Source organism: Grammomys surdaster, unplaced genomic scaffold (assembly GCF_004785775.1).
Source record: "Grammomys surdaster isolate TR1022 unplaced genomic scaffold, NIH_TR_1.0 165, whole genome shotgun sequence".
NCBI lineage: Eukaryota > Metazoa > Chordata > Mammalia > Rodentia > Muridae > Grammomys > Grammomys surdaster.
The window spans coordinates 19,784,363-19,807,691 of record NW_021604613.1 but is presented as its reverse complement, the minus strand read 5'-3'; the positions used below and the strand labels follow the sequence as shown (position 1 = coordinate 19,807,691).

The window sequence follows — 23,329 nt, the reverse complement described above, 5'->3', positions numbered from 1 at the left end:
TAGTGAACAACACAGATATGTATGGTGTTCATTCTGATCAAGTCCAAATGGACAGCCATATTAATCCTTAGTGAACACAACCACAGCTGAAAGTCAGACCAAAGAGAAAAAGAATGAGTAGACTATATTACATGTATAAATCAATTTATAGCATAATAAATTTCCCCCTCCCTCTGTCCTTCCCTCCCTCATCAGGCTAACCTCACACTCATTGTATAACCTAGGTTGGGCCTGAACTTAGGACTCTACCACTGGGCTCTCCAAGACACCACCAGGCCTGGCTCTATGTCTTTTTTAAAGCAGTGATATTTCTTCATGATTCTGATTTTAGGTCAACTCAGTAAGATGTAATAACAGCAAATAAAGGAAGTGAGGAAGCAGATAGACTTCAATAAGTGCCTGATATTTTCACAGAAAAAGAATGTGCTTTAGAATTCCAATAGTATTTCCTTGATTTTTGTCATTTGCTATATCCTTCTTATGTAGATACAGTTGAAGCTATAAATATTTACTGTGTCTTCCATTATTTTCATTTGTATATGGTCTACCACTTAAACATTTTACTTTCCATTGTTTGTCTAATTTCTGAACTTATTCAACTCCAAAGTTTCTTTAACCCTTCCTCTGTGCTCACCACTCTAAAATCCCAATAGTTTTTAATCAGTGACTCAAATGTTCATTTCATGAACAATGTCCTGTTTACCTTGGAGCTTTGCCTGATGAAAGACAGGCGATCCACAGAGCTAATGTCCAGGAGGTCCTCTACACCATCTGCCAGGCCAGAGAGGGAGGACCGCTTCAGCCAGTTTCCTAGTTAATGATATTTTGAAAAATTGAGCATGTGCTCTTAAATGAATGAAACAGAAATGCCAGCATGTCCTGAACCAGCAATGAAAGTTACATGGCTCCAAAAATAAAAGCAAAAACAAGTTGTTTTCAGTATACGTGTTTTGCATCAAGATGTTCAGTGTTGAACTATAAAATTATATTAGAACATGAGTGTAGGACAAACAGACCTGGTTCTGTTTGCTGCAGGAAACCATGATCCATCCACCTATGCTAGATAAGTTTCCTATCTTTCTTAAAACCCTATGCATTTTATCTCCTCAAGAGTTCTTAAGTCTGTCTGTTTTTCTGTTTCTGCTTCATATATAATCTAAGTGTTCGTTTGTTTATGCCTGGGCCACTGGCCAGATTTCAGTCTGATTCTCTCGTTGTCTAACATTTCTCCAATGCAATGGTTCATACATTGTATTATTCTGTTCTCCCTGATAGGCTGGTACATGAGAGCCATGGGAAATGGCTTGCGTATGATCTGGCTTGCTGTTCTGCTTCAATGAGTCAGCTATTTCCCCACTTTACTGGTTCTTTTTAGTTTCTCCGAAGCCTGGTATTTTTGCATGTCACCTTTGGGCTGCTTTCCTTTTTTTCTTCTTCTTCTATGTTTTTGGCAGATTTTTAATATCTGTTCTCCCCATTCCTTTGAACAGATCAGGTTTCATTCTAGTTCACAACTGTACTTACTTTTGTAATTATCTGCTTTAGTGGTAGTTAATTCTACTCAAATTTAGCAAAGCCAAGAGCTGTACATTTCACACACAGCAGACACATGCAGCTGCCATTTGGGAACTGTCTGCATTAGCAGCACAGTAAACAGACTAATGAAACCATGAAGCAGTCAGTGTAGATCTCACAGCTTGAATGCTTCTCTTTTCAGCCCCCTCCCATGACATGTTCTGTCTCAACCACTCATTGATTTGATGACATGATAATAAGAGAATCCAGAAATAAATACAGACATACTTTTACCTATGGGGAGTTTCAACTTCTTTCTCAGGGAGATTCTGCGGGATCGTGAGCGGGCACGCCGATCGGAGGTGTTCCCAGAGTGGGCTGTGGTACATTCTGAGGTGTCCTGTTCAGACTGGCTGCTGGTGTCACTTGCTGCGCTTTGGGATTTAAACATCTTGCGCCAAAAATCTTTCCGTCCCAGATTGCCCCCTTGCATTGGTTCATCACTGCAGAAGTAGAGTACAGGGTTAAGCAACATTGAACAGCTCAGTGTCCTCTCAACTCCCAGCTATTGTATTTAGGCAAATTGTATAGAAAAGTCTTTGGAGATGGGTGCAATAAGGGTGGGGTCAGAGTGGGAAGAGGGAGATCAAGGTTGTTGACTCTGTGCTCTTCCTGGAAATAGCCCTGTCTCAGCAGCCAAATGGAGGTAGTCATTTTTTCAACTTTAATAAAAAAAAAAGACTAAATATTATTGCAGATGTGTACCTGCAGTATGAGTCATAACAGCAGGAGCGCTTAAAATGCAAGTAAATACTTAACTTTTTAAAAAGCTCCCTGGTTCTTGTGAAATGTCCCACCTCTCCTGCAACACATGATCATAACTGACACCCAATAAACTCTCAAAATTATTTACATGAATTAATAAGTGAGAGACTGAAATTTCATCGCCGTGTTCAGCGATAGATCATCCTACCAGCCAAATAAGTTGAAGAAAGTTGACAAGTTTAAAAGTAAAAAGAAATGTCAGAAAGCCAGAAAGAAGATTTTCAGTGAGAAGAAGTGACTAATAATATACAGGACTTAAAATCATCATCATCATCATCAAGTTCCCATTTTTTACCCACTAAATTAATAGAAATTAAGGTGGTTAGAAAAAGCAAGCAGTGCCCCACCATACTACCATTGGAGAAATAAAATATTTTGGTATTTATGGGCCATCTATGTTCTATGCAATAAGATACATTTCTAGAAGTCCAAATCAACCCTTTACACTGAGAAATTCAATTTCTAGGAAGTAATATCAAGGAACAGATGGATAGATGAGGCTGTACTCTAAGACTGAGAAGGTATGAGTGGCCATTGTTGAACAGTGGATATAATCTTAATGTCTAGATATGGGAAGACAGCTGAATATATTATGGGACTTCCATATGGTAATAGGTTCTTGACTGTTTGTATCATTGGCTACAAAGACACAATGTTGCTTTTACTTATAAAGCACAATTCTCCCATGACAGCCTTATAGACTGAATTCCTTCCTAGTATAAGTCAGGTGTCAAGGTGACTGTGACAAGACAGTGCTATTAGAAGCCAAATTCAAAGCCCTAAGCTTGCCTTTACTCTGTTACTCTCAAAAGAAAAACAATTTAGTTGGAAAAAATCTTATTTCAGAAAAAGGTTGACTTAGGCACTATTTATGACACACTGTAATAATAATCTTTAAAAGTCACACATATGATCACTACATGTTTAGAAATGCTGTAGCTTAAACTGTAAACGGTTTGCAGAGGTTATCTTTAGCAGGAGTATTTTGATTTTTCAACTTCCCCCATGTAGCCTTTTGTGTTTTCCATATTTGCCATCTTGAATCGCATGTATTCCTCTAGCAGTCTGGGAAAAATGCTATGCTAGAAGATGTTCTAGCCATACACTGCCTCTTATCTATGTGTTATTGTGTAACTTTTACTTACAGACTTCAGTGAATTGATCCAATATTTGATGCTATTGCATAACATAATCAATACTTAAGAATATTCAGATTTTATCTCTCAAATGTCATCAAAGTACTCAATACTTTAAGTTCATCTTTTTAAAAAATAATTTACTTATTTTTCTTCTCTCATATATTACATTCCTACCACAGTTTCCCTCCCCTCCCCTCCTCTCCCCTCCCCGTCTCTTCCCTCCACCTCATCTTTCTCCCAGACCCACTTCCCCTGTTTCCCTCCTGTATGTCTTCCAGATATATCAACCAAACATGGCATAGCAAGTTACAATAAGACTAGGAACCATACCCTCACATTATGGTTGGATGGGGCAACATGGTAGAAGGAAGAATACCAAGAGCAGGCAAAGGAGTCATAGACAGTCCCCGTTCTTGCTGTGAGGAATCTCACAAGAACACTACACCACACAACCATAACATACACACAGAAGATCTAGGTCAGACCCATACAGGCTCTCTGATTGTTGCTTCAGTCTCTGTGAGTTAATAGGTGCTCTTCTTCTAAAGTACTGGTTTGCAACCGTCCTAATGCTGTGAGCATTTAATACAGTTCCTCATATTATGATGAACCCCCTATCCAAAAAATTATTTCATTGCTACTTTACAACTGTAATTTTGCTACTGTTAGGAATTACAATGTAAATATCTGATATACGGGGTATCAGACATGCAACCCACAAAAGGATGCAGTCCACAGGTTGAGGACTGCTGTTCTAAATTATGTTATTCTGCTTATGAAGAGCTGTATGTTTAAACTGGATTTCTAGAATTGACTAGTCCATTACTTAGGAGGACAACACTCCGCATACCTCCAAGGAAGGAGAGGCACCATGGTGAGAGCCTGTGAAAGTGCAAGGATAAAGAGGGAAGATATTCAGGGAAGCTGTTATTTATTACCCTTCCTGAGCAACTGCTACATCATCAACAAGGAGTGGTGAAAGGGGCAGGAAAGAAAGAGAAACGAAGGGTAAAGGAGGAGGTCTGACTATCAAAGAGACTCTCACCTTTCTCTAGGCTAAACAAAGGATGCTTAGGGTACACACTTCCATAGCTCTGTCCTTTACTTATTGTCTATTATTCATTCCTTGATTGCACATCACTCATTTAGCCTTGAAATGTATGTATTAATTTTCTACAATGAGTGAAGTTGCATCTTGGTACTAGGACTTTAGAAGATACATGTGGTTACTGGGCCCATTGACCTGATTGTCTTTATCCTTATTATTCTATTAAAAGGCACAATTTGATAAGATTCTGAAGCACACAGAACTGTGTGAGTATTTGTGTTTTTGAAGAGTTTATTTGCTTAGTCCTGTGTTTGACAGATGCTGGCTTCTCACCTTTAATTTCCACAGTTATAAAGGAAGGATATTCTAATATCTAGAATATTCTATATACTTGCTAAAACAACACTTTAATATTGAATAAGGACCTTGGGAAGCAAAATTGCACGTCTACAATGATGGATATTTGATATGTAGATTGCTTTATTTGTGTGTAAATAATTCCTCAAAGAAGAATGAATAACGTGACCCTCATGTGGGCCTGCACAGTGTCATGTCTGTAGTAATCCTGACAACTTCTGCAGGCACTAATTTGAAGATCTTTTGAATTTTATAAGTATGAAAACCAGAGATAAACCACGTCCATGATAAAACACTAATCCACCCATGTTGGCAATCTTTTTAACCCAATTAACCAAAAGATTCCACCTATAAAAATCATTTATTTTAAAGCTTTAGTTAAACTACATCAACGATACCAGTCGTAGAAGAGACATTGGAATTGATCTAAGGCCAAAGTGCTGTAGGGTAGAGTATACAGTTTAGCTAAAATTCAACACTTTTGAAATGTACCCTATTTCTTTTCTTTCTTAGAAAAGGTTCATTGAGCATATTGGAACCATTTATCCACTTTAAAATTGTGATTTTTTAAACAAGAAAATATATGCCACCTGACGTTACATTTCATGTTTACATGTTGCAGTATGTGTGAGATGCAGAGGTGCTGGAGAGGCAAGATGGAAAATACAATCAGAGATCCTTTCCTATGGACAAAGGTGGTTGGTTATTCGGTCTCACCTGGAACAACCGGTGGTATTGGGAATATCAGGGTGGAGAGCAATGTCTCACAGAAGTGAACGCAAACCATTAAAAAGCTAAATACTGAGACAAACAAACAAAAACCCAAGCATAGTTTAGAAAACAGACTTTCAGTGTGAAGTGCCCAGTTCTCCATCCTGGAGACAAAACTCTACTTACTGTTCTGGGGTCTGTGAGGGGCGACCAGACATGAAGCTACGGCACTCCTCAGGTGCTGATGATACCTGGCCTTTATCTGCAATGCTTCCCGCCTCTGACCTACACAAATAGCACATTCCACCAGTCACAACAGCGGTTACCACTGTTTGCTCTTTCATATGCTCCACAACACAAAATCATCTCTTACAACCTTTCTCACCATGAGTCGAAGTCATATAGAATTTATAGCTTGCTATTGGACTCATGACTTCATTTCTCACCAATATTTCGCTGTTGTAAGCAGAGGCACTAGAATTAAGCCAACTTTTTAGTTTAGGGGTTTCTTTTAAACCTTGTCTATAAAAACACTAATCCATCCATGTTGGCAATCTCTGTGACCCAACTGCCTCAAAGATTCTACATATAGAAATCATTTGTTTTAAAGCTTTATTTGAACTACATTGGTGACACCAGTTGTACAAGATAGCTTTACCACCCCCTTCTCTGACTCTGTCATATATCTGATAGCACACAGTATGATAAAAATGTAACATTCTTCTGACAGTTAGCAAACACTAATATTCAGAGAACTTAAGCTTCCAACCTTTTACCACCCGCAGGTTTAGACTCCTGTCCATTCTCCTCCACCTTTTTCCCTGGTGCTAACTTTTCAGCGCTGTCAAGTAGGGCACTAAGAGCCACTCTCCTGAAGACATTTCCATGAGCTTCTTTGATAAACTGGACCAGCTGACGGATGTCACAGTACAGTCCCTGTTTGAAGACAAGAAGAGGTTTGGGGTCAGGAAAAGGTAGCTGCCTGATTAGCTTTCCTAAGGAAAGAAGTTAATTGTTTGGGTTTTGGTGAGCATCGAAGTCATGAAAGATGGTGTTTGTTCTTCAATACAGGGAAAAAGACTAGTGCACTTTCAAATTCATGGAGTCAGCTATACTATCAGTAAGACATCAGTACACACTCTTAAACAGTTGATTTTCACATTTTCTTGTAACTATGACTTCTAAAGAGAACTTTTTTGGGGGGGGGCTAGAAAAAAATGGTAGCCAGAATTTTGTTTACAACGGAGATTTCATCCCCTGATCAGCTTCTCTAAATGGCTGGATTATTATGATAAAATGTTAAGTAATTCATTTAGAAGCTTCTATCAAAGTCTGATTGTTCAAAGGATGATGGATTTTCCATGACATATTTAATAAACTATACATACTCTGTAGCCAAGTTGAGTGTGAACGTGAACATGAACCTAAGACTATGCAGAGGGACTCTCATGCTAGTATATTTGTGACATTTAAAAATTTATGCGTACTTTTTATTGAGATACTAAGATTTGCTCTCAGCTCTTATAAACCTGCATTTCTTCTTTAACAGGGTAGCTACTGTTATGTTTTGCTTTCTTTTTTTTATGATAAAAAAAACACAATTCAGAAACCTAAAAGAAATTACCTTGATATCTTTGTTTTTCAAACATCAAGAATCATGGGACAATTATGCCCATGATTTTTAGGAAGGCAGAGGGGAGGACCCTTGACGATAACAGAGAGATAACCTCCATTTCAGCCTGTGGGGAACAGAGCTCTGAGCCTTTTGCTCTGCTCTTTATATGCTCATCCACAGACGATAAAGCCAACTGAAAGTCTGTTCTCACCAGGACATGCACAGGCCTACACCTCAGCCGAAGAGCACTATGGGAAATAACAGCTACCAATGGACAGCTAGAACCATCCTCTTCTTTGACCTCTAGTTATTCTGATGAGTTAGAAGTTCAAAAGTAAGCTTATGGATAATTAAAGAATTTAATAGTTCCTCTATGTATGAAGTTGTATATAAAGGTTTGTAAGAAGTCACATGTATTATAATCAACTTTAAAAATTACTTCTAGCCAGGACAAAACTGAGTGCATGAATAGTGTCTGTGTTATCCTCAAGGTCCAAGAACACTGTTCAATTGCCTTTGACCATCGGTAGAAGTAAATTCTATTTGATTCGTGAAAATTATGTTTATCTGAAATGAACCACTTCACAGTTTAGAATAATATAAAATAGTGTCCTCCATTTAGTAAAACAGCAGATAGCTCCATATGTATAAATGGGCTCATTTCTGTATAGAAATCATAGTAACTAACAGACATAGGAGGAATGATCTTTTGGTTCCCAAAGAGACCTGAATTCACCCATCTGCATCAAATTTGTCATCTATAGTCTACACTGCGTATCTCAAGACATCCTCTTCTCCTTGGTTGTACTTTGGCATTTTATAACCTGGGTTTCTTCCTACACTACTTGCAACTTTATTTGATTAATTAGCACATGATTTTATGAAAGACAAATAAAGATTATAATATTCAACAAAAGAAATTTCAGTAGCATATTTACATCAGTTCTTAGAAGCAAATAATGCTTAGAGTACTATTCTTTTTTATTTCATGAACCAATTAGCTGTGTTTTAGCACTTTTTTCTGAAAGGCTCAAAATACCTTGTAACCTCTCACCAGTCTCTATAAAGCCTGTGAGGAGGAGGAAGTTAAGTTAATCTGTAGGTGGGATGGCGGATTATGGCTGCATGGTGAGCTAGGGCTGACATTGGAGCCAGGGGAGGGATATTGTAACTTTAAGACTTCAACTTCTCTTCTTCCAGGCCACAGTCTGAGAGTTCCTCTCAGACACAAGTCTGAGCACTTCTGTGGGGAAGGGGAATATTCTTACCAGATTCTCAGGGCTGTGGAGCTCATGTGTGGTTGAGGCACAGCGTGTGATGAGAGACTTGAACATGGCACCGACGATAATGCCTTCCACATTTTGGGCTGTGGACTTGTTGTCCACTGTGGTGAAGTTATTTCCAAACCCAGCTTTGTCTGGAATGCAAAGAGGTGAGTTAGAGGCCAGAAGCTACACAGCTGAAAGATGTGAGGAAGCAAGTGTCTGGCAGCTAGGACATCTCGAAGGTCTGCTCAAAAGTATAGACACAGGCGATGAAAGATAGCTGCAGTGTAGAAATCCCTGTGCAGACTATAAAAGCAATCCATCTATTTCAGTCTTTGTTCTGACATGGCCTTTGGAGAGGAACATTTCGGTTAATTAACCTTAGAAAGGAAAAGGGGTTTATTAAATAAGGAATGGAGGAAGGAAGGGAAAGAGGGAGAAAGTGAAGGAGGGAGGGAGGGAGGGAGGGAGGGAGGGAGGAAGAGAGAGAGAGAGAGATTAAGAGAAAGGTCTCAATTCACTGGTTTCTCTATTGATAAAAAATAATATGACCCAAGCTTCTTTGGTGAGGAACTCTGGCTTTGTAGCAGAAACTATCCAGTATGTTAGAAATAGCATGCAATTGGCCAATCACATAAGATGTGCAGTAAGGGAATAGTGGTGAGGCCCTTTCAGAACGACTCCAGTAGGCCTGGAGGAAACCGAGTCCTGATAGCGTTTGTTCCCAGAAGCTCTGGGCACACATGGAGAGGAAACACTGCCAGTCGCCTTCAAAGCAATTTCCTTTAACACAGAGAATGGAAAATGCTGGAGACTGAAGGCTATGAACCACCATGATATTTTATAGCCTTTTTTTCCCACATATCCACAGGACTTCAGTGAACACATGCATATCCTGTGGCTTTAGAAGAGGAATCCCTATGACCTATGAGCCAGCTGTGGACTGTGGGAAGAACATGTACAGCTCCCAGATTGATGGGTAAGTGTTGTCTGTCTGATTTACTGACTCAGGCTACATGTCAAGATTCCAGGAGGGACAGACCACACTCGCCTAGACCTCTCACTGTCTATATCAATTGATAAGAACTTATCTCCAGATTTGCAATACTGAAAGCAATATTGCAGTCTTTGCTTAGAAATCTTAGAAATAGATTTAAGAGAAAGGGGGAGAGGGAGAAGAAGGGATGAAGGGACAGAGAAAGGAAGAACAAGAGGGGAAGAGAAAGAGGAGAGACATCTTTTAGTATTTAATCTGGATTTTCTTTAACAGATCTCAACAATAATCCACATGCCATTGTTTTCAAATTTACCAAGTGGTTAGTGTAAACTGGTTTCGATAGGATGCCATTCCAGCGATTCTTCAAGGAAGCAATATTTTCTCTTACTGTGATAACCAGATAATAAAGAATATGAAGCAATCAAGAAACATCTGCTTCGAAACACATAGATTCTTTTTTTTTTTTTACTATAAACTAGTCAACTTCATTCATGTGTCCTAAGATCCTTAAATCTAAGAAGAATCTAAGTAAGAAGTTGCCACCTTCAAAGCTTGATTCAAAGTATGCATTTGAAACCATGTGGCTTCCGGTTCCTTAGTGCATCGGCATTTAGAAGGTCCCAAAGGTGTGCATTTTGTACAAATGTGACTGACACTTCCTAGTTTCATCCTGGAGCTTAGGACTGCATACGTTTTTAAAGCCATGGAACTATAAACAAATTACTGGTCTGTATATTTGCCTAATTTAAATAAACTAAATCTCTAGGGATGTGTGTTAATTATGTCACTAAAATGTTTATGCTAATTACTTTTTCTTTCCTAGTTTATTATGTAAAAATTGCCAAACACTATAAGTGCTAGTAAATATAGTTCCTAGTCTTTTGATTTCTGTCTCCATTGTCATATACAGAAGGTCAGGGGAGAGAAAGAACTACCAAAGTCCTGTTCAGTGAGGTCCATTACCTTTGCAAACATAGTTTTATTCCTCAAGACACATAGTCCCACATATATACATCCACACACGTGTACAGGTGCACAAAAGTCTCTTGCTTCTTGAAGTTCTAGCCCCAGATGTCGAGTATGCCAGGGAAACTACCTGTTTCACCACACAGTGGCTGCTCCTCCAACTCGGGTAGCTTTACTTACTGTCAGTGACCGGCTCCATACAGAATCCTAGCAAAGCATGCAAGAAGTCCACTACATTATTGAGAGAGTCCTTGTTCACATAGTCCCTCATGGTTTGTCGGAACTGTATCTTATCTAGCTTGTACAGCTTAGTGAGGCAGTTCTGGGCCTGCAATGAAGGGAGAAGAGTGAAAAAGTCACAAGCACCAGCTTAAGCTCCAGACACTGTTAATCTGAGACAAAAGACCCATGAGGCAGACTCCCCCGCTCCCTCTCACTGCTGGGGGATCCTCCCCATGCTAGGCCCGGTTGTTTGAATAAGAAGTGGGCATGAACCAACTGGGCCATCTGAAGGAGCCTGTATTTAGAAAGACCACTCCTGGGGACACAGGGGTGGGGTGGGGGACTCAAAGCTAATGTTCAGTGCTGATCCCAGAAAACTCAGTCTTTTTACCAAGGTCAAGATTTTATGATCTGATGAAAATAACTCGAGAATTAAAATTGAAGTAGGTCAAAGAATCCATGGTCCACTCTTAGAAAAATTCAAAGGCTTTGTACAACTGGAAGAAGCATGTCCCTCTCACATCCAGGCACTTTGAAGTTAGAGTGGTGCAGGCAAGAGAGTAACGAGTGGAAATCCAGTGGATGCTGACGTTGTTTTTGATTAATTAATTATTAATTAATTTTTTTAGGTAGAGTCTCAAGTAATGTAGTCTGGCCTTGGACTGTTTATGTAGCTGAGGATGACCTTGAACTTCTAATCCTCCTGTCTCTGTCTCCTGGATGCTAGGATTACAGATGTGCACATCTGTAATCACACCTTGCTAATGTGGTGCTGTGTATTATACTCTGGGCTTTATAGTTGCTAGGCAAGCACTCTACCAACTGAGTTCTAGATTTAGAGGTACAATGAGTTCTTATATGGTCAAGAAGGAAAAGGTTCTGGGAACATATCAGAGGCATAAGATATTATGTTCATTTATTATCTGTTATTATTTGAATTTGAAAGAAAGTATGGTATTTAAATAAATCTGGTCTCATGACATGATCCTTCTGCTCAAAATAAGAGTACATTTCCTATGCTATAATAAATAGTTTTTCCACCTTGCAAAAATCAAAATAAAGGGGAATAACTACCACCATCAGAAGCAACAAAGTGGCAATCACTGACAGAAGTTTTAGACAGAATACTCTCATGTGAACACTAGGAAGCTGCTAGCCTTCTCCTACTATTAAAGGATAAACCTCATTTGAATGATGTTTTGCTGTGAAACACACATTTCGTACATGAAAAGGCACACTTCTGATTATTACTTGCTGATTGCCCTTTTCTTACACCTAAAAAAAACAGGCAGAAAGAAATCAAGGGTTTTGCTAAGCTGATACTGTAGGTTCTTTCGGACTGTCAATACCAGAAGCCAGGGGCTTGCCTACCAAGGTATAATTAGTTCTTCTGTGATATAGTCTCATTAACACTTTACACACTGATGATCTTGAAGAACTATGCTTAGATCTCATCTACTCTTAACAAGCAGTTGAGATGCCCAATACTAGAGACCAACTGGTATTTTGAAGAAGGCTATGTGAACAAAAGAGACACGAGAAAGGTCCTAAGAATGGGATGGAATGGGGTAATGGCAGAGGTGTCTGGGCTGAGGGAAATGGCTAAAGGACCAAAAGAGGAAATACAACTGGGGGAGACCACTGTGAGGATGGAAAACTTTGTAGTCTAGTGTAGGCATTGAAGCCACAGCTGGGAGACTTTCTCTGAGAACTGGAATCTATCGAGAAATGTTAACTAGGAAAAAACTTAACTTGTATTACTATTTGATATGATCATGACCCAGGAAAAGTACTTGGATATTTAAAGGGAAAAACAAACGATATAAAAGGATGAAACTTGGAATTCACCATGTAAGCTTTTTAGCATGATCCTGCTGTAATCTCTCCATCTGTATCATGGGGAGATGATTTTACATTCCACTTTTACTCATGTCTTAGGAAAATTGACATCAGAAATTTGTAGTTAAGAGAACTATTTAGTTGTCATACCTCAAACGAGGTCACCCCCCCCCCACTTTATAAAACAGACGCTGCTTTCTGATGATGCTTACAAAGCACATAGTTACAATGTGATCTGCCCTGATTTAACTATCATTCCATATGTGATTTGTAAAGATCTTCATAGTAATACTTGTAAGGAGAATAAAACCTAGACCTATGAAGTACAAATTACTTCAGGCTCTCTACAAAGCGTACTGCAGATGTATAGTTTCATATCTCGACTTTGGAGGCTGCAAGACTGTCTACAATTCTGATAAGAGTTCAATGGGAAAATTTAATCAAGTTAAAGATTTTTCAAACTTTTAAAGTGCTTATTCTGAGTAAACATCCTGTTTTTTCAAAATATATAAAACATTAATTAATTTCTTTTCAATAATTTGGAATACCTAGTAAATCATTAGATTAATAATCTAAAAAAACATTAAGGGATTACATATCAGAGCCCTTAGACACTTTTAATATTTTTAAGAAATAAAAACATACTAATTAACTAATTTCTTTTCAATAATTTGAGGCTATTAACAAATTATTAGAATTAAGAATTTTATGGGATTTTGTGTTAGAACTATTAGGCACTTAGTGAATATAACTTCAATAATATTCACTTTCAGGAAACCATACACACACACACACACACACACACACACACACACACACACAAAACCGGATTGTCTGGTGAGACATATTCTTAACTTTTCAAGTAAGAGTGCACTGGAAAATTTCATGATGCAGAAACCCAGAAATATGTGGTTCTTAATCTAGACATTCTCCTGGGGAAGCTCCTCAAATTTGTGTACATAATCTCTATAATGAGTACAGAAACATTCCAGATGATCAGAAAGCAATTGTCCGAGATATCAGATTAAAAATGTAAGCAAAAACGGGCTGATCAGTCTCACAGAAACGAAATATTTTTGGCCATGCAATAACAGCAACTTCTCTTCTGACCCAAATGATTCTGCTTTCCATAAATTCAGAAAAACAGAACACAGTCCTCAAAGCCAATTTACAACTCCAGAAAGATGCTTCTTTTTATATTTTAATCTGAAGTTCATGAAATAAGTCTTCTGTATGAGGCATAGTATGTTTTTGCTAGCCTTGGAAATTTTCATTTATCATGTAACAAAATTAAAAATATGTATACATATATAAGGATTGATATAATGGAAGCTTTTATTGCCTTACTAATAATTTATTAATTTTTTTAAAAAAAATTGGTCTCAAAAATCTAGATCTTGGTCAAAATGTCTGAGTTGGGGAATTTAAAAGTTAAGCATTGTGAGTATACCTCCTATATTCACATAAACAAAATACTATAATGTAATTGAATATAAAAGAAAGGTAAATGGATACATTCATGGATGGCAGATGATACATTAAGCAAGAAATCTAGCATGCTAATACTGTATGAACATTTCATGACAAAACCTGCACCAGAGAAAATGGGCTGGCATCTGATTTTGACATGATCCTCAAACTCTGCCAAGGTGTACCAAGGAAATTTGAGCCCAAATTTGCATCAAAATTTTAAAAGACTATTTTCTGATTATTTCAATTCAATTTAGAATTGAGGTAATTATCCCAGACCAGGATTGTTAGAGGTGTGTTGTTGCTCAAGTCAGAAGAAAAATTAACAGTGGACAGATGCAAATTGAAAGCAAGCTGCGACAATCCACTTTCTGTTATTCAATACAGTGGCATGCCCATGTGCAGAGTTTCAAGTTTCATACAGCTCAAAGGAACATGATCTCAAACACACAGAAGTTGAGGGCCATTCTCAAGCAAAGCAACCAGATGCCTGGCTACTTTTACAGTCCTGTTTTGTCCCAATAAGGGCCACTTTCCATTTTGAAGTAAGAACAGCAATGGCTTTGACCTGTTCCTCTAATATAAAATTCTTCTATGTTACCCAACTGATCAAAGGAGCATCTGAACAGATCATCAGATGCTTACTAAATATATTCATCTGTGCAAAGTTCTTTGAAACTTCTATCTAGATGTTCTGATTCTGCACCCTTTCCCCAAATGGTCTGCAAGAGGCAGGAGCCAGACCAGTTTTCTTAAGCCTCAGTTTTAGATGTCTTGAGGGAATCCTCTTGCCCCAAGACAGTATTAATTGCCTACTAAGTACACTATTTTCAGGGAACATTGACCCTCATTGTCAAAGGACTTGTTCCTCATTTAGAAAGAGGAACAAGAGATGGAGAGAGAGAGAGAGAGAGAAAGAGAAAATGGAATCTACTTTAATTCTCTTACATTCTCTCGGAATACCTGATGTCTCAGACGATCTCCAGAGAGCCCTCGATGTCCTTCTCCGCAACCATAGGCACATCCCAGTGACTTTACTATTTTGATGAGCATAGTGAGAGCAAGCCTATGGTTGCTTACAGGGATATTGTCATCCTAGTAACAAAGATTGAGAAAGAGAAACAAGGCTGTTGACTTTGCCACCTAGCTCGTTTTGGTATTCTATTTTATAAAACTAATATGTATTATAGCAATTTAGAAAATAAAGTTGTGAAGAGCTCAACAAACTCACTTTTCTAAAACTTACAAATGAACTAACAAAGAAACTGCATTCTGATTGTCTTCTGATGGCACAGTATTTGAATGTGTTTACTAAAAGACACACTTTCATATCCTTGATGGACGATCAGAAAAACAACCTAGAGAGAGGCAGTCGGATGACGAACAGTGAACACAAATAGATTTTCTTAGAAACTACCTTTATCAGGTACCAAGGGTTTCTGATAACACCTCCAGGCAAGAGAATTACTAGCTCTCTGGAACTGATCTAAGTCTGGAACTTGGGAATCATTTTTTTTAAAGAATTATTTATTTATTTTATGTATAGGAGTACATTGTAGCTGTCTTCAGACATACCAGAAGAGGGCATCAGATTTCATTACAGATGGTTGTGAGTCACCATCTGGATGCTGGGAGTTGAACTCAGGACCTCTGCAAGAGCAGTCAGTGTTCTTAACCACTGAGCCATTTCTCCAGCCCTATGGAACTTGGGAATCTTATGGTAATAAGATTGAAATTTTTGAGAAAAATCTCCTGATTATACCTCCATCCTATTGTAATATGTGTAATAAGTGTAAGCGAAGTAGACTGGATAGAACTTAACAGTCAGCTTGACTCTCCTCTTGAAGAGGCTCACTAGGAAGCTTTCTAGAGATGAACTATGAAATTTGTTATCGTTTGTTCCTTTTGCTTTTTTGTGAGTGGAAAACAGGAATCTCTCAAAAAGGAACTCTTTCTGTAGACAAACAAGTCTTACTGAGGAATGATGCTGAGCCCACAGTGGCAGGGCTGGGATCTTTGTATAGCTAGAGTTTCCAGGCTCCTCCAGCCTACTGTTCATCCAACAGCATGTACATCACTGAGCCAGCATTCTAGCTCATGGTCCCTAGTTGCTCTTGGTGGTACAAGACAGTTGCACAACTTAATTTGTCTCTTTGCAGTTGCCTTTTCTGCCTGTAAAGTGAGGGTACTAATAACTACCCTCCCTATCTCATAGGTTTTCCATACAGACTAAATGAAATGATGGAAAGGAATTATTTGCAATCATGAGGGATGTTTTTCCACTGACAGGTTGACAAATGTAGAAAGAATACTGTAATATGGGTAGGGTGTGAAAAGACTAGTGGTGTCTAAAGACATTACCATGCACCTTAACATGGTATGCTAGAGTTTCTCCTTCACATTGTCCAGTGGGTCAAGGTTTTTCTCATCTGTAAGTTCTGGTAGCAGATGGGTATGGGGCTCAGAGAGCCACCTTTTAGGAATGAAACCTTTGTTTTCTGAGCTGATAGCAATGGTGATGGTTAACCTGCCTCAATTAAAGGCCACCCTAGGGTGTAAAGCTGTCTCTATTAACCATCCAATATCACGTTGTTTGCCTGAAGGCATTCTTTCTCCAGTGGCTAGTCAGGGCACAAAAAAGTAAGGGGATTGAAAGTCACTTTGGAGCTGGGCTGTGGTGGCGCACGCCTTTAATCCCAGCACTTGGGAGGCAGAGGCAGGCGGATTTCTAAGTTCAAGAGTTTGAGGCTAGCCTGGTCTACAGAGTGAGTTCTAGGACAGCCAGGGCTACACAGAGAAACCCTGTCTCGAAAAACCAAAAAAAAAAAAAAAGTCACTTTGGATCCCCTGGTGATAGCTTTGAAGAATCACCCTGAATCCAAAGAACATTTTGTAATTATGTATTTGCTAAGGAAAAGAAAATGATTTCTAGTTTGGATCCAAATTGCAGCTTCAATAATTAATAGCTAAGTAATCTTAGGGAAGCTATTAATACTTAAAACTCTGCGCTCTTTAGAAAACAGAGTCATGGGGCTGGAGAGAGGGCTCAGTGGTTAAGAAAACAGAATCATGGCAATACTGGTCTCATAAAAATATTGTGTGAGGTAGGTCACAACATATGACGTTCACAGTAAGAGAAAACCAAAGTATTATCTTTATTCAGATGGCACTGCTGTCCCTCAGAGCCACTTTATGCAGATTAGGATCTTGAATAGTGGCTTAGTAAAGACAGGTTAGATTCTGTCCACACCAGTCTCCTTCGTTGACTGCCTTTTGGTAATTCAGGAACACTACAGCTTTACACAGTAGCACCTTGGAAAATGCTACTGTGGCAAGGGTTCTTTGGGAGGCTGATTCATACATGTTTTAAAATCATCATATGGTCTTTAAAAGCTTTACTAGTTCTGAAAACTTTTTCTACACATCCATCCAGGCTTTATTTCTGTAGGTCTTGGGATGTCCTTTCACCAGAAATGTGAAGAAATCTGTACCAGGCTGCAAGCAGAAATCAGTTATTAAGTGATACTTTAAGGCCTTATTATAGGCTAGTGGCCAATAAAGGAATAGAAATTAGTGTTTCCTTTCTTTCTTGATTTCCTGTGCTCCTGGATTTACCAGATTGCCAAGAGCAGTTAAACCTTGTTCCACCGAAAATAGCAGATGGTCTTAAGGTACGATAGACTTTTGTAGATCATAAAGTCTAATTGCAGTTTGGTAAGTAACTGCATAATATTTATATCTTGGTAGCTCTTTTGGAGATCATAAAATCTGACCTTAAAATATTCTACACGTGGTAATTTTGGTTAAAATTCCATTTATAATATCAAGCTATAAATTTAATGTACTAATTATTACATTACAATAATAATTACAATAATAAATTTATACAATTAATAGAGTTAGGATAATATTTAAGATAATATCTAGACATAATAAAAGACTAAGACAATTCTAAATAAAAGAGTAAGAATCCAATAATATTATGATAGATTTGTGGATGAAAGTTCACAAATATTGGGAAGATATAAGCAAATTGTGAGATGAAGAAATGGAAGATTAACAGAGAAAACATGAACCTGTGTGCTAGAAGAAGGAAAGAAAGTCTAAGAAAGTAGAGTACCATTCATTTATATATTAAAAATAATACCTTATGAAGAAAAGCAGACAATCCATAGTTTATGTAACAAATTATAGAACTATTTACAGTGCAATTGTTTACTTGTAAACTCAACAGGACATGCAGATTGTAACCTGTTATAGACTTCTCTGGTTTATTTCAACTGATGAACTTCAGTTTGCAGCTGAAACTGCCAATTGAAATCAGTCTAAGTTATATGAATTCGAACTGCAATAATTTGTATCTAAAGAAAATAAAATAAATTCTTGATAAATCCACAGATCATAAGGCATGATGATAAATTGCAAGAATGAAATTCAGGAACATCCAATAATAATAGGAAAGCCTCAGGGACATGACACACTGAGACAGGAAAGACCTGAGGCCAGATAGCTGTTTCTGTACCAAGTCTGTGTCAAAATAATACTGCAAATAGTCAGAAAGCCAGACATCCGTGTCTCTCAAAATTCAAACACCAAAGCTGCAACTCTCCATCTGCTGGTATTTGGAGACTGGACTTGAGAGGTAATTTAAATTAAATGAGGTTTGACACTGGTGTCCAGAGCCAGTGGAACTAAGTTCATGGAGAAACTAGGTCTCTTAGTATTTCTTTTCACTTTCACTGAGGCAGTCACATGAGCTCATAGTGATGGCAGTCACCTTCTAGACAAGAGAAGAAAGAGGCTGCAGGGAACACCTATGGGCACTGGAACCTTGGACTTTCCAGTTCTGTAAATAAAAGACATGTCTGTTGATCAGTCTATATGTTCTGTAATAGAATCTGAGCACACTGTCAGTACAGCATTAGGCTAGCTCCACAAAGTTACAGAAAGGCTATCCTGTGTGGCAGACCATGAGTAATGATGACATAGTAGGTTTGCAATGTTATCCTTGAGAAATAAAATTCCCTGAAAACAAACAGCAACAACAAAACAAACAAACAAAACCAATCTACCAAAGAACCAGAGCAATGAAACCAACAACCCACAACAACAATAAAATAAAACAGTTCTAACGTTGCAGGAGTGATGACAATTTTTGGATTTAGAACCAGGCACACAATGAGAGACCCAACAGAACATGATCATGTACCTAGATCATGGACCTCCTAGCGTCCAGAACTGGAAGAAGTACACATATACTCTTTGCATCTTGCTACATAAGAGCTATTTCCTTTCTTTCAAATATTACTGTTATCTTATGTAAAGTGATAAGAATATTTTAAAATGTAAAGAATACTGTATAGCTGAATATGTATTTGGAGTTCCACAAATCTATATAGCATGTTAGTTATTGTTTGTCTACACATGCCTGTTGAGTACTTTATGAAGAGATTTCTACCATCATTGCTTTTAGGCTCTAATGAGTTGTTGTTATTCTAATCAATAAATATCTGGGGAAAACAAAAAACAAAACCACACACATACACACATACACATGCATGTTCACATGCACATACAAATTGAAAAGAATTCTGGATGCCAAATGCCTAAGGAAATAGCATGTAATTCCACCATACCTTCTCTTGGTTCTTCTCATTCTTCTCATAAGGGCCACCTCCACCTCCTCCACCACCTCCTCCGTCTCCTCCTCCACCTCCTCCTCCTCCATCTCCACCTCCTCCTTCTTCTCCTCCACCATCTCCAGCTCCACTAGCAGAAGGGGCCCCAAGCCCACTGGTGGAACTTGAAGACACGCCTTTGAACCGGAAGGCTCCCTCACTCGGTCTCTTTTCCACAGACTCACTTTCCTTGTTTTCGCTCTTCTTCCTGTTTTTTTCTACACAGGGAACTACACCAAGCTGAAGCAAACATTCCACAATGTTAAGCGCTACATCACAGATGCGAGAGCTGATGTCATGGTTAAGAACGAGATAAACAGCCTTCAGGACCACCTGCAGAACACAAAGGCAAACAAACATAGGGCAATTCAGTACCACAGTCCCTTTTCCAAAGTCTCCTATTCGGATTAATATATTTCATCAGATTAAATGATAAACTACTAGAAATAAATAATATAAATAATTCAGGCAGATGAATTCAAGACAGTTAGTAGCTCAATTAATTCTTCCAATCTTGCCACCAAAGAGGTTGCTGATGGAAGTAATGAAGCACATTGAGTTAATGAAAAAAACAATTATTTACCCAAATGAACTTACTTAACTGACTTTTTAAATATGAAACATTTTAATCCTCTGCATTTCACTTCCCACAAATAATGAAGAACAAGTCCTATACACTTATTCCACAGGACTATTGACTCCCTCAGGATTGTATCATTATTTAACCTTTAATTTTAAATGTACAATAATTGCATGTTTAAATTATGATCCTGTATTGATTTTAATATCTTAAATTTTTTGTTGAGCCTGTTTTCATAGGGTGTAATAAAAATGTTGCTGAAATATAATTGTGAAAAATAACAACCCTTTCTTTGGCTAATGACTGTACTCAAAACAGGCGTTCCTGAGAATGCAAGCTTAAATCTATCAAGGACTTCTATTCATTTTTTTTTCTGGCTTCATGGGAGGTTCATAGTCCTGGAGATTATGTAACTAAAGAAAAATAAAAGAACTTCTCATTTTTATTGCCGGAAAAAAACACAGAGGCGTAGCAGAACACACACTTAAATTTATTTACGTATGTGTATTCAAATTCACTAAGGCTTTAGGAAGGTAAAAACATTCTGAGATAAGATCAAATCTAATGCAATACTTGGAAAAAACAAAAGGGGGGTTTAAGAGGGTTTCTAACCTTGTGGAATTTTTATATGGGTAGCTTCTTCGTTTTAAGATTCAGCAAATATTTCTAAGATATTCACATGCCCACATTACCCAATCTTGTAAAAATTATGCTAAAAAGCCTTTCTAGTCTTCATAAGGAAAAATATTGCCCTTACAGAAAGATCCAGCATGCCGTTCTTGTGGACAAAGTTGTTGGTGCCATCAATATGTTCTGTGTCCTCCAGGTAGCTGTAGTTTATGCAGGAGTCTGTGAGGCTTCGTGGCAGGTTGGCACATGCCAGAGGTTCGTGTGGCATCTCTGGGATAGGCACCTGGCTGCAGAGCTTCCTCATGTGTTCACTGAAGAAGTCCGCATAGCCTACATTGAACGATGCCAGTGTGGTGTTGAAGGTTGCAACTGTGATGGTGGAGATCTGAGATCGCACTGGGAAGATGGAGCAAGATCTCAGTTTCTCTTGTGTGGACCCAGAACATCAGTTAGACTGCTGTGCTATTTTTTGCATGTGACCATAATCACAACTTTTAAAGATAACTGGTTTACGGTCTCAAAGCTATTCTCAAGTTGCATGAAATGCTGTGGAAGCAATCTGATATCTGACAGAGAGTGAAGGTTAGAGGGAACTGTGATCACAAGTGTTTTTCTTAAGACTAAAGCTAGAATTTAAATTTTATAAGGTTGGCTTAAGTTGATAGGATTACAAAGATTTTAAAGTAACAGCTCATTGATAGAAACTGATTTACTTGAAGTTTGGTTTTTTTTTTTTTATGAGTTTGTACCTGTTAAATATACTTCATTTTGTTAATCCAAACGTCAATAACCTGAGAAAGACATTGGTAGGGGTGAAGGTAGGAAGGATGGGCTGGGAGTGTTCATACAGACAGAAAGGAGATAAGAGAGGCCTGGAGGGTGGGTAATGTAATCAGAATACATTGCATACATACATGAAACTACCGAACAAATAACAGAAAGGAAACTCTAAAAATGTTTAATCTAAAGTATTGAAAAAAACAGGGGAAAAATCTTTTTGTGTTCAAGAGTAATGGGACATCAATTTGTAATGACAAATAATAGATAGCATTGAATACTTATATATAAAATACAGTATGGGGACCAAAGAGGTGAAAGGATAAAGTTTATGCTCTTATAAGAGCGTAACAATAATGAAAAGAATAAAGAATTCTGTTCCAAGTAGAGAGTAAAAGTTGTATGGGTACCACCCAGAGACACAGGTTTGCTCCACGTAAGCCACCAGGATGAACCAGTAACTGTCAGAAAAACAATCTAGTGGCCTTATAGAAGTTTGACTTCATTCCCAGTGATTTGTAGAGGCTGCCTGCCTTGAAGGTATAGCATGGAGGTGGACAAGCAATGAGTGTAGACATTTTCCACCCTCTGGGTTTATGATCTTTTAGAATATGTATGAGCGTTCTTGTCCTTGCTTTCCCCCTGAAGGTATGGTGCTCATCAGAGAGGGTCAAACACCTCCTGCTACTAAAGCAGTGGGAAGAACAGCTGACAAGTAGGTTCCTGAGCAATATACATGAAAGAGTGCCAGGTTTTGAAGATATAATGATGCAGAGAACAATTAGCACAGTGTGTGCGGTGGTTGTATGTCAGCTTGTCAGAAGTTAAAGTCATCTGAAAAGAGGGAGCCTTAGTTAAGAAAATGCCTCCAAATAAGATCAGGCTGTAGGCAAGCCTATAGGGCATTTTCTTAATTAGTGATTGATAGGGGAGGGCCAGCCCATTGTGAGTAGTCTATCCCTGGGCTAGTGGTCCAAAGTTCTATGAGAAAAGCATCTGAGTAAGCCCTAAAAAGCAAGGCAGTAAACAGCACTCTCCATGGCCTCTGCATCAGCTCCTGCCTCCAGGTTCCTGCCTCCAGGTTCCTGTTCTATTTTAGTTCCTATTCTGACTTCATTTTATAATGAACAGTGGTGTGGAAGTGTAAGCCAAATAAACCCTTTCCTCCACAAGTTGCTTTTGGTCATGGTGTTTCATCATAGCAATAGAAAACCTAACTGGGTAAAAAAAAAATGCAAGAAATCTGCACTCCTTCCCTATCCTGCCTCTTGCCCACGACCCCTGCTGGACCCACCTTCTTTGACAGTGTTTTCTCCGTGGCTGTTGGAGTGATCTGGCAGGTCGCTCACCAGGGTGTGGTGGGAGTGGGAGTGCCTGGCACTCAAGCTTTCCATCTCAGTGGCTGCATCTGAGCTGCCCCGCCGGGTCAGTTTTCCTGAGTTGGAGGAGAATATCACAAGAGACTTTTAAAATCTAGAGGAGTATCTGTTGAGATTTGATTTTATTTCTAGAGGACAGCAATAAGGTGAGAGAGCGTGAAGGAAGGCACGAAGCTCAACTAAAGTAGCCAGGATTGCACTTGACTTGGGAACAGTCAAGGTCAAGATGATTGATGAGATTGCCTGTGAGAGGGTCAGCCTCAATCTAAGACAAATGTCAGAGACCATCTGTTGTGGCTTGCTGGCTGTCAGCTTC

At 38.5% G+C, this 23,329-nt stretch overlaps 1 protein-coding gene across 4 annotated transcripts in view; it reads right to left on the bottom strand.

The window, feature by feature from the left end:
• Nucleotides 1–23,329, bottom strand: part of Unc80 (unc-80 homolog, NALCN channel complex subunit) — a 188,098-nt gene that overhangs the window by 132,063 nt on the left and 32,706 nt on the right. For 2 of the 4 annotated variants that reach the window (XM_028765643.1, XM_028765645.1), the window contains exons 11-20: nt 22,929–23,069; nt 20,985–21,253; nt 19,606–19,980; nt 14,918–15,064; nt 10,619–10,766; nt 8,479–8,627; nt 6,365–6,531; nt 5,782–5,880; nt 1,804–2,018; nt 704–810 (exon numbers count right to left, since the gene is read on the bottom strand). In XM_028765643.1, coding sequence (XP_028621476.1) covers nt 704–810; nt 1,804–2,018; nt 5,782–5,880; nt 6,365–6,531; nt 8,479–8,627; nt 10,619–10,766; nt 14,918–15,064; nt 19,606–19,980; nt 20,985–21,253; nt 22,929–23,069 — 1,817 coding nt within the window. The remainder of the gene's footprint in view (nt 1–703; nt 811–1,803; nt 2,019–5,781; nt 5,881–6,364; nt 6,532–8,478; nt 8,628–10,618; nt 10,767–14,917; nt 15,065–19,605; nt 19,981–20,984; nt 21,254–22,928; nt 23,070–23,329) is intronic. The other 2 variants (XM_028765644.1, XM_028765646.1) reach the window with 2 other exon arrangements.